This window comes from Octodon degus, unplaced genomic scaffold (genome assembly GCF_000260255.1).
Source record: "Octodon degus isolate 3935 unplaced genomic scaffold, OctDeg1.0 scaffold00007, whole genome shotgun sequence".
In the NCBI taxonomy this organism is placed as follows: Eukaryota; Metazoa; Chordata; class Mammalia; order Rodentia; family Octodontidae; genus Octodon; species Octodon degus.
Genome location: NW_004524583.1, coordinates 22,865,764 through 22,878,263, shown reverse-complemented (window position 1 = coordinate 22,878,263; position 12,500 = coordinate 22,865,764). Strand labels below are relative to the sequence as shown.

The 12,500-nt window shown below is 34.9% G+C and overlaps 1 protein-coding gene across 1 annotated transcript in view; it reads right to left on the bottom strand.

Annotated features, from left to right (window-relative positions):
- The window catches only part of CUNH14orf39 (chromosome unknown C14orf39 homolog), a gene marked incomplete at its 3' end in the record, with an annotated part of 50,906 nt that overhangs the window by 11,166 nt on the left and 27,240 nt on the right, over positions 1-12,500 (bottom strand). Inside the window, exons 11-13 of the mRNA XM_023701602.1 lie at positions 4,433-4,438; positions 4,061-4,212; positions 1,788-1,926 (exon numbers count right to left, since the gene is read on the bottom strand). Of these exons, the coding sequence (XP_023557370.1) occupies positions 1,788-1,926; positions 4,061-4,212; positions 4,433-4,438 (297 nt within the window). The remainder of the gene's footprint in view (positions 1-1,787; positions 1,927-4,060; positions 4,213-4,432; positions 4,439-12,500) is intronic.

The following is a 12,500-nucleotide window of genomic DNA, read 5'->3' as shown; positions in this document are numbered from 1 at the left end:
AGAGATGGGTATTCCATTGGCATCTAAATACTATAGGTGCATGAATTCAGCAAAACATCCAACACAGACCAGCAGCCCACAATAGTAGTGGGTTATCCGCAGAAATTGTTGACTTGAACCTTTCACAGCTCAGCATATTAATATGGCTTTACTTTATATACCTCGTTTTTACACTTTTCTGCTGAATGGTTAAGACCAAGATAAAGCAAGACCTATATAACAAGAAAAGTAACTTTGGTATTTGATATGGTCAGTCAAGTACCCTAAAGATTTATTCTGTAACCCTGTACCTCACTTTGTAGATCATTTGTCAGTGTCAGCCATGTGGATGATTCACAGCCATTGTTTGACCAATTTGCTCTCTGTGAAAGCCTGAGAGAATGTTTTCTCTCCATATGACTCTCCTTAGGCACACTCTACATCATCGAACATAAATATTCTTAACTACTTTTAAGAAGCTTACTATTATCTGGCTAATCTCCTTCTCCAGCCAACCATCACACACAGACACACACACACAGACACACACAGACACACAGACACACACACACACACACACACACACAAATTAAGTATAATCCTTCCAGGCTTAGGTCTAAAGTGGATTGCGTTTATAAATTATTTTGAGAAGAAAATTATCTTTAAAATAATTTTTCCTATAAAAGTACTTCAATATCTATGTATAAATATTTTCTCAGTATTTTTGCAGCTTTCTTTATTCAAAATGTACGTGCTTTCTATTAAGATTGTGTAACATTTTACGTTCATGTTGTAAATGAGAATTTAGTAACTACAGTCTATTTTTTTATGTTTGGCATACTCTGCAGGAATTGTTTTTGTTTTTTGTTTTAAAAAAAGAACACTTTATTTTCCACAAGGAAGAGCAACAGGAAAAATTAAATCATTTCCCACATATTGTTTTCTTAAGGAATTGTTTTTGAGATAGGCATTTCAATAAAAGCTGAGATAAAAGTTGAAGACATGAAATGATATTCTATATCACTATCAATATATTTACATTTTAAGGGCTGGGGAGATAGCTCAGTGGGATAAGTGCCTGTCTGGCAAGCTCAGGGTCCCGAGTTCAATATCTCATAGATAGTACATATTCAAATAATGTGGCTTCTAAGTCTAGCTTTGACCACTACAGTACACTGTCTATACTTTTCAATTAAAGATGCCTTAAATGCTAGGTTAATGGCTAGATACAGAGTTAAGCACTTTACCATGATTTATATCACTGAAAAGTAGAAAATCAGAAGGAAATTCTTTAAATCTTTTAAAATTAATCACTGTGGTGTATGTTGTATTGCCATGAACATACATATAGTTGAAAAGGCCAGTGTGTGATGGTAGTGGAGGTTGAGAATATGTAGTTTGCTTTCACACTGAGAACACACTGCTTAGAACTTCACCACATTTTAAGATAAAATTCATTTTAAATTGCCTTTAACTGCATTTTAAATATTCCTCACCTCGTATTTTTTAAAGGAAAAAATGTGAATTTGGGGCATCTGAAGTTAAGAACAAAAAGATAATAGGGAACTTTGTTCTTTTAAAATTCAAGGATGCACATGTGCACACATGGCAGATGAAGATAAAACCCAAGTTCTCACATACCCTAGGCAAACACTCCACTCCTGAGCTACATCCCCAGCTTGGTGGTCAGGATTTCTGAAATTGCCTGTTGGTACACTGTGTCCCAAGAAAGTATGGTACTAAGGAACTAAAATTACCCAAGGTCCCAACATACAATTTTTAGAAAAAACTTTAGCTTCTCATTTTACCTGTTCTGATGATGTTTCTGAATCAAATACAGAAGAATCAAATAAATTCAGTCCAGGTGATCTAGAACTATAACTCATAAGAAATGAAAATCCAGAAGATTCCGTTTGTGATTGACCTTCAGGTACTGTAATTCTATTTCTGTTAAAAAGAGAAATTTTAAAAATCATCAAAATGTTATAAATCTATTAATAAATACTACAGATGGCAAAGCAACAACTGCAATGGCAGAAAAAATAAGACTTAGCATAGTAGGTAAAGGTAGTGAATAATTATTGAAGTGACCAAGCTATTGAGAAAGAATGATTTAGGTATAGAATGACATACAAAAATCTTTTTGGAGGTAATTATGACTATGCACTAAGACTACACTGTCAGGCACTATTTCAGCTATAAGCATAACTTATTTCTCATAATAACTGTATAAAACAGGTACCACTTTACAGTAAGTTTGCCATTTACAGTACATTTTAGTCAACTTTACAGTAAAAGATTCTGAAAAAGAAATGTTAAATGTCCTGCTCAAAGAGGAAGTGCCAGAGTTGATATTTGAATGCAGCAACCTAGACTTTGAAGTCTAAGCTCTTAATCCTGATAACGTCCACAAGACCTTGAAGTCTAACCAAAAGATGGTCTAGATGAGAAGCCAGCCATTACGGGTTTATGGAAGATAGTTAAAGCTATAAAGTGGGACAAAGAGCTTAAGACATCATACTACAGCAATACTTGCATACCAATGTTTATAGTAGCAAAATTTGCAAAAACTAAATCCTGGAAACAGCCTGTATGCTGATAAAACAGATGATTGGATAAAGAAAACGTAATATCTATAAATAATGGAATATTATTCCGTTATAAAGAATAACAGATTTAAGACATCTGTAGGAAAATGGATAATATTGAGTAAAATAAACCAGTCACACAAGTTTAAAAAACTATAAAGTGGGAGAAATAATTAGACAAATATATAACTCAATAATTAGAAGTATAGATTTCACAGCCAGAGCTATCCGAATTTATTATTTTTCTTTTGAGTTTAAATATCAACTCTTAACACTGACTAGAGGCAATCACTTATGGATTTGTTTTCTATCTATAAAGTCGTTAATACATCTACAAATAAGATTGTGAATATTAATGATCAATATTAATAAAGTATTTAGAACAGTGGCTTGCATATAGTGTGTCATAAGTGTCTTCAAAGTGTAACAGGGGCTGCAGCCAAATGAATGAATGAATGAATGTATTCTGATTCTGCCCTATCTCTGTGGCTGTGAGTCACTCAGGCTTACAGACTATAATTTTCTCATCCAGGGACAGAGGTTTTAGCATGTGAGCTGACACTCTTTTACAATTCTCAGATTTAATGATGACTTCCATGTTGAATGTGGTGAGCCTGAGACAGAGCACAGGATTTACATATAAAATTTACTAGCAGTGGGAAGTACAGAAGTAGAACACAGATAAGAGATCCCTGATGAAGTGAAATCTATCCCACATGTTTTCAGGAAGCCTGATGGGTCAGTGTTAAGGAAGAGATTGAAATAATTAAGAAGATCAAATGTGGGCTGCGGAGATAGTTCGGTGGTATAAGCACCTGTCCGGCAAGTGCCAAGTCCCAAGTTTGATCCCCAGTCCCGCATGCTGTGCTGACCCTGGAACAGGGCATGGTAGTGCACGCCTGTAGTCTGAGCACCGGGCAAGCCAGACAGGAGGATCACTATGAGTCAGCACTATGGAGTGAGACCCTCTATCAATAAAAATTAAAAAAAATAAAGATTAAATGCAACACTATATTCTTGGCTGCAAACCAAATGTTAGAGAAAATTTTAGCCTAAAGAAGTTATTTAGCATAATGGCAGTTATTGCTTTAGACACTAAAGCACATGGGACAGTGATGGCTAGAATGTTGTTTAGTGTAAAGTCCACAATCTACTATAGGTGACAGTTGCTCTTTAATGTGACATTTCAGTTTTTCCAGTGTTTGTGTGCTTTAGAAAAAATCAAGTCTATGTACTATTTCACTGGATAAGGACTCAGTCTATATATTAAGTTCTGCATATGCTGCAGAAGAAATGAGAAAGCTCTATGAAATAGGAAGAACAAAACCTCAGTAATTGTTCAGAGTGACAGTTACATAGAAGTTCATTACAACAATCTCTCCTTCACATGTCTCAAATATTTCATAACGAAAACTTTAAAATAACAGATATTTGGCATTTTACTATTCCTATAAATTGCTTATATCGTTTATAATTATTTATTAAAGTCCTACATTTCAAATAAGGGAGTTTTAGGTAGCTGCACTTTCTCCAAAGATTCTGCTGCTGTCATGGCTTCAGTTCTTAAAAATGAAGGAATTTCAGGAGTTCGTGGAAAATTCATAGTCATTCCTTCTACTTTGCCACTAGGTTCTGCACACACATCCTGCAAATTCAAAGTAACAAAAAAGTAAAACTGAACATTACTGCATTAATAAAATTACATACACAAAAACAAATAAGGTGGGAAGTATCTAATGGTATTTGACAGATAAGTAAAAAAAGGAATAATTGGTCAACTGATACTAGAATACACATTGAAAAAATAAAAAAAAATTGTTTTAATTATTTTATTTTTATTCTCTTCCTGGCTCCATTTTTCTTACCTCCACCTGAAAAAAGTAAATGACAATTGGAACAGATTGAAATAGACAGAGAAAAATGTTCAGGAGTAATTTTTAAAACTGCACATTATACTCTCAGTGAAGATATATATGCAACTTCCTTAAAAGAGCAAAGTATTTTTAAGCAGTATTGCTCTCACTGGTTTATGCTATAACTTGAAACATCCCCTAAAGATCCATATGGCTCAGGTATGACCCCCAACATGGCGCTTTTGGGAGGTGGCAGAGACTTTAAAGATAGGGGGCCTAGCGGGAAGTCTTAGGGTCACAGGGGCCAATCCAGCAAGGAGACTGAGGGACCCTAGTCTCGTCCTCTATTTACCACTTCCCAGCCATGGGGTAAGTGATTTTATTCCACTACACACTCTTAGTACAGGCACTACCACAGGTCCAAAGCAATGGGCCAACCAACTATAGACTGTAACTTCTAAAACTGAGCCAAGTAAACTTTCTTTATAAATTCACTATTATCACGTAATTTTTACTTTAGAACACCTATAACAGAAAGACGACTAATATAATTATTATGTTTTTAATAGCCACTGTAAAATCCATATACATTGTCTACTAGTGTCTAATATTCAAAAGCACTTTCAAGATACTTTCATGGGGTACAAGACGAGGGTGTCCATTATCATCATGTGTATTCAATATAGTTCTAGAAACATTAGCCAAAGCAAGAGAGAGAAATAAAAAGACTAAGAATTGGAAAGAAAAAATTAAATTATCATTATTTATAGATGACATGATACTGTACACAGAAGATCCAAAAAACTCCAAGAGACTCCTAGAATTAATAAAAAAAATTTAGTAGCATAACAGGATACAAAGTCAACACCCCAAAATCAATAGTATTACTATGCACAAATAACAAAATAACTATGAAAAAAAAGTTAGGGAAACCAGACCCTTCACAATTGCATCCAAAATCTAAAATACTTAGGAATTAATCTAACAAAGGAAGTAACAGATCTATACAGTGATAGTTACAATACATTAAAAGACGAGATGGAAGAGAATTCCAGAAAATGGAAAGATATTCCCTGCTCCTAGATTAGAAGAACCAACATTGTGAAAACGGCCATCCTCCCAAAATTGTTATACAGACTTAATGTAATCCCAATCAAAATACCATTAGCATATCTCCCAGATCTAGAGAAAACATTCTGAACATTCATTTGAAACTAGAAAAGGCCTAGAATATCAAAAGCAATCTGGGGCAAAAAACTAAAGACAAGAGGCATAAAAATCCCTAACTTGAAATTATACTACAAGGCTACTGTGACTAAAAATAGTGTCATACTGGGGGGAGGGGGGGGGACAAAACAAAACAGACCTGAAGATCGACCATATGAGAAGATGCAGACACAACTACAAATACCCTCAGCCACTTTATCTTTGACAAAGGAGCCAAACATGCTCATTGGAAGAAAGATAGCCCTTTTAAAAAATGGTGCTGGAAAAATTGGCTTTTCAAACATGCCTAAAACTACAACTAGACCCATATCTATCACTACGCATTAAACTAAAGTCAAAATGAGTCAGTGATCTAAATATAGAAACAGAAACACCAAATCTACTGGAAGAGACTGCAGGTAGAAATCCTAAAGACATAAGGGTTATGTACAGAGTTCATGAACAAAAACCAAACTGTACAGGAAATACTTCAAAGAATCAACAACTCAGATCTCATCCTATTGAAAAGTTTCTGCACATCAAAAGAAATGAACAGAGCGAAAATAAAACCCAAAAATTGGGGGAAAAAATCTTATCCAACAGTCCCCCAGACAAAGAACTTCTATATAAAACATAAAAAGAATTGAAAAAAAATCAAGCCCCCAAAATTCAAAGACCCAATCCAAAAATAAGTATCTGAAATGAATACACACTTCTCACATGAAGAAATACAAATGGCAAATAATTACATGAAAAAAAAATTCAATAGCACTGGTCATTTGAGAAATGAAAATTAAAACAACACTGAGATTTCATCTCAACACCTAAAACTAGCTATCATAAAGAAATTAACTAAACAAATTCTGGAGAGGCTTTGGGGAAAAGGAATCTTTCTACACTGGCGGTAGGAATGTAAATTGGTACAACCACTGTGGAAATCAGTGTGGAGATTCCTCAAAAATCTAGGGTAGAGATCCCATTCAATCTAGCTATGCCCCTCCTAAGTATTTTTTTCAGAAGAACTGAAAATAGGGCTGGGGAGATAGCTCAGTGGAATAAGCACTTGCCTGGCAAGCTCAAGGACCTGAGTTCAACCCCCGGTTCCACCAAAAAAAAAAAAAAGAACTGAAAATATCATTTACAATAATATATGTGCACCCATGTTTATAGCAGTACAGTTTGTCATAGTTAAATCTTGGAAACAACCCAAATGTCTATCAACTGAGGAATGGATAAAAAAATGATATTTGTATACAGTACAGTATTACTAAGCTATAAAGAAAGATAAAGTTAAAAAAAAAGAAAGATAAAGTTGAGGCTTTTATAGGTAAAAAAAACTTGAGGCTATTCTCATAAGTGAAATAAATCAGACCTACATATGTAAACATCTTATTGTCTCCCTACTATAAGAACTGGAAACAGTAAATAAAATTTCAAAGGTACAATAAATACAGTAAAATGCAAAGAAACTCCTCAAAAGGAAAAAACAATTGGGATGAGGGAAAGGAGAAAAAAAAAAGGAAGGGGCAAAAACATATATGTATATATGCAAAGAAACTAGGATGGTTGTACTAGTAATCTCTATTAGTTTCTTGAAGGGAACAGTTAAGCTTAAAATTTTTATTATGACCAATTTTACATACTTGTATCTGATAACCTGAGCAACTACTTTTTTTGTTTTTTTGCAGAACCAAGGATTGAACTCAGACCCTTGTGCTTGCCAAGGAAGTGCGTATTCTACTGAGCCATCTCCCCAGCCCCTTGAGCAAATACTTTGAAGACAACAATGTGCATATAACAACCATTGTTGAATCTTGCATAACTATGTCTGTTAATCTGAGCAACAAATTTAATGATAAAAATTAACTACTGTTAATTTGCTATTCTTGATTTCAAAATCTGTAACATATGCATTGTTGTATGTTACCCTATTTCTGTCTTTCCATTTGTTATTTGCCTTTCCTTTTGTTTATACTCCTCAAAATAAAATAAACAACCATTGTTGAATTCCTATCACCTTGTTTTTTCAAGTTAAGTATCATTTCTAATGTTTCACCTATTATTTTTTTATTTTATTCTCTTTAAAATATAAGACACTTTTATAGTAACCACTAGTCTCCAGTTGGCACAGCAGATCATTCAACTTTACCAAGCAAAACTGTTCTTCAATCATGACTTAGTCATAGTCTCACTTACTAGTGAAAATCTTTTGCATATTTTCATGTAACCTTGTAGTTTCAATTTTTAATGTGAAAAATACAATTTGTAACTCTCTAGAAACCTGAGAACCAACCTTCTAGCATCTCATGTAAATATGTTCACTGTATTAAATCTGAAATTAAAATGGACATCAGTTTCAATCAGAATTTTTTTGCATAGGAATAGAGGCCAAGTATTTGACTTATTTGTGAAGGACATTTTGATTCTCCTGCTTGTCTTCCTGTCCCTTTAGCTTCACAGTCAGTATCTTTCTTTTATATTACAACAATTTTTTGTTTTTGTAATTTTATTATAAAATAAAATGTACCTACTATATAAAATTGCCCACATCTAGCTACTTCAACCTAAAATATGGTAATTTTAAATAGTTCAGCCTGATACACACACAACAAAAAATAGTATGGGGGCCTGCCCATTAGCGCCGTTGTTTCAGCGCCTGCTTAAACAAAGCAGTCAGGCTCAAGATGCTCTGGTTCGAACCCAGTCTCTTCCAGGAAAGCAGAGATGCCCTCAAGGCATCTTCAGACTGCCCCAAAAAATGAATAATAATAGTAATAATAATAATAATATTATAAAGAGAACACTCACATAGCCACCACCCAAATAAAGAAACAGATCATCATGAACATTCCAAAATGTCTCATATTCTCCATGTCCTCCTCTTCAGAGTTAATCCTTATCCTGACTTTTATGATAATTAATTCATACCTTGTTTTATATGGCTTTATCATCTAAGTAATATATTTTATATGTCCTATTTTATATTTTTATGTATTTAGTACAGGGTCTACAGGGTCTCATTACACAGACTGGGCTCATAGTGATCCTCCTGTTTTCAGCCTCCCAAGCACTGGGATTATAGGTATGCGCTACCACACCCAGTCTCAATTGCTGGGTCAGTGCGCCCCAGGGGCGGGGCTTCGCCACACACCAGAGATCGAACCCTGGTCCCTGTGTCTGCCTAAGCAGGCACTTTAATCTGCTGAGCTATCTGGCTGGCCCTATATGTCCTATTATAAAATGTTACATGTTGAAATTTCATATATATGCTCTCATGTCTGACTTTTTTGTTTAGTATGCACTTGTGAGATTCACCCATATTATTGTATAAACACCTAGTTTTCTTAAGTATTCCATTGTACAAATACAATACTATGTACAGTATGTGAGCATTCTATTGAAAATGAGTATTGTCCAAGCTATTACAAATTTTTAACGTACAGTCTTTTACATATATCCTTGCATGGATGTACTTATATTTATGTATATACAGTATGTAGTATAGTACATGTGTCACAAAGTAGTCAAGAACCAATAAATTAAACAGTTGGTTCTTGGGAAGATTAGATAGACAAATCCTTAGCCAAACTTACCAAAAGAAGGAAAGAAAAGACCCAAATTCATGGAATTAGTAATGAAAAGGGTGAAATCCCAACAGATCCTTCAGATATCCAAAAGATCATTAGTACCTTCTATGAGAACTGTACTATAACAAGATAAAAATTCAAAAGATATATACAGATTCCTAGACACATATGAATTACCAAAAGCAATCTTGGGCAAGAAAGAAAAGGCAGGAAGCATAATAATCCCTGACTTGAAATTATGCTTGAAAGCTACTGTGATAAAATCAGCATGGTACTGGCAAAACAAAAACATACAAACAAAAAACAGACCTGAGCATCAATGGACAGATGAGAAGATGCAGACACAAATACAAACACACTCAACCACTTTATCTTTGACAAAGAGGCCAATTATGTTCACTGGAAGAAAGATAGCCTCTTTAATAAATGGTGCTGGAAAAACTGGCTTTCTAAATGCCAAAGGCTAAAATGAGATCCATGTCTATCACCATGCACCAAAGTATAGTCAAAATGGATCAAAGATTTAAATATTAAAACAGAAACGCTAAATCTTCTGGAGGAAAATATAGGTAGAAATCTTGACGACACAGGGGTATGAAGAGGATTCATGAACAAAAAACTGCACAGAAAACACTTCAAAGAATCAACTGGGATTTCATCCTATTGAAAAGTTTTTGCACATCAAAGGAAATCACCTACAGAATAAAAAGAAAATCTATGATTGGGAAAATATCATAGCTGACTGTCCCTCAGACAAAGGATATCTAGCTAGAACTATACAAATAATTAAAGGCCAGGGAGATACTGTAAGAGTCTAAGTGCCTGCATGGCAAATGCAAGGACTCATGTTTGATCCCATGCCAGCCCCACCCCAGGCCCACTAAGCTGGCCACTGAAACCAGGTGTGGTAGTGCATGCCTGTAATCCCAGCATTGGGAAGCCTGAAACAGGAGGATCACTAAGAGTCTGAGCTGTGTAGTGAGACTCTGTACCAAACACATACATTTAAAGAAAAAGAATTTTAAAAAATAGACCCCTAGAATTCAAAGACTCAGTTCAAAACTAGGTATCTGAGATGAATACGTACTCCTCAGATGAATATAAATGGCAAATAATTACATGAAAAAATGTTCAACATCATTGATCATTTGAGAAATGCAAATTTAGACAACACCGAAACTGGCAAGATAGCTCAGTGGACTAAGTGCCTCTTATACAAGTGCAGGGACCAGGGTTTGATTCCAGGCACCACATGCTGAGCTGGCTCTGCCCCTGGGTGCACTGAGCCGGCCAATGAGACCAGTTGTGGTGGTGCAGGGCTGTAATTCCAATGTTGGGGAGGCTGAAAACAGTTAAGATCAGCACGAGTCCCAGCTGCATAGTGAGACCCTGTACCAAATCCATAAAAATAAATAAGTAACAAGATTCAATCTCACCCCAGAAAGAATGCTATCATCAAGAAATCAACCAACAACACACATTGTAGGAGGTTTGGGGAAAAAAAGAACTCTCTTCCCCCAGTTTGTGGGAGTGTAGATTGGTGCAAACACTATGGAAACAAGTATAGAGACTCCTCCAAAAGCTAGGATTGGAGGCCCCATTCAATCCAGCTATTCCCCTCCTGGGTATTTTTTCACAAGAACTGAGAACATCATACCACATCCATGTTTATAGCAGTGCAATTTGTTATAGCTAAATCTGGGAAACAACCCAAATGCCCATCAACTAAAGAATGGATAAAAAGATGTATTTTTACACAATGGAGTAGTACTTATCTACAAAAAAGATAAATTCAAGGCTTTATTAGTAAATACATGCTAATGAAGATAATTTAAAGAATAAAGTAACTGTATCAAATTTTATGACACATACCCATTCTAGAAGACATTTGATCTCTTTAGGCAAAACTACCAGCTCCAGCTGTAACTCAAGACATAATCTCAGTATATGGTTATCAACAACAGTTGGGAGTTCCTATTGCCCAACATCCTCACCAAAATTTAACAGACTTTTTGCATGTTGCTAATCTGGTACATTATTGTGGTTTTATTTTGCAGTTCCACAATTTGATGAGCATTTTTTCATACATTTATCTCTTTCTTTTAGGAATTTCCATTCTGAATTCTACAGTGTCTGTACATTCTCATCTGCAGTGTAGAAGACTTCCTATTCTCTTTATCTGCATTCATTAATTTTTTATTCTTTTTTTTTTTTTTTTTTTTTTTTGTGGAACCAGGGATTGAACTCAGGTTCTTGTGCTTGCCAGGGAAGCGCTTATTCCACTGAGCCATCTCCCCGACCCAAATTTTTATTCTTAATAACAGACATTCAGATTGGGGTGAGATGGAATGTCAGTGTAGTTTTGGTCTACATTTCCCTAACGGCCAAAGAGGTTGAATACTTTTTTGTATACTTATTGCCCATTTGTGTGCCTGTTCTACTCACTTCCCATTCATTAAGTTATCTGATTTTTTTGGTGTTAGGTTTTTTAGTTCTTTATTTAAGTTCTTCATATATTCTAGAGATTAATTGTCTGCTGGAAGAACTGCTGGTAAATATTTTTCCCCTTCCTGTAAGCTGTCTTTTCACTTTATTAGTTGTTTTCCTTGCTGTGGAGAGATTTTATAAATTTGATATAGTCCTATTTGTCAATTCTTATTATTTTCTATGCTATTGAGAGTCATATTCCAGAAATTTTTGGCAGTTCCTAGAAGTTTTAGTCTATCACCTATTTTTTAAAGCAGTCTCAAAGTGTTAGGTCTCTGATTCATTCTGAATTTATTTTTTGCACATGGTGGAAGATATACCCTCATCTCATAGTGAAATCACCTAAAATTTTAATACTAGAATTTAAATCTTTTAATAGATTTGTTTCATTAATTACTTTAGTTACTATTACTCTATATCTGCATTAATTAACCATTAATTAGTAGAAAGACATGTTTTTCATTGAAATTTTCCTCCTGGACTGTTTTAGAGAAAACAGGGAGAAATAAAGATATATGACACCAAAAGCTAACTCTCTGGATGACATGTTTCTTTTTCTTCACAGGTATCAAGAACCACTCAAGGTGTCAATCTCTGTCTCTGTCTCTCTGTGTTGCTAATGTCTCACTGTATCTCTATCTCTGTCTCTTTTTTCCAACTTCCCACTACATTCACTTCTACCTGGAGGAAATAGCCATCCATCGATGTCTCGGTGTGTTTTTCATTGGGTTGAGGTTCTTTGGCGTTCTGTATGCTTCAGTTACCTGAATGTCAGATTGTTTCCTCATATTTGGGAAGTT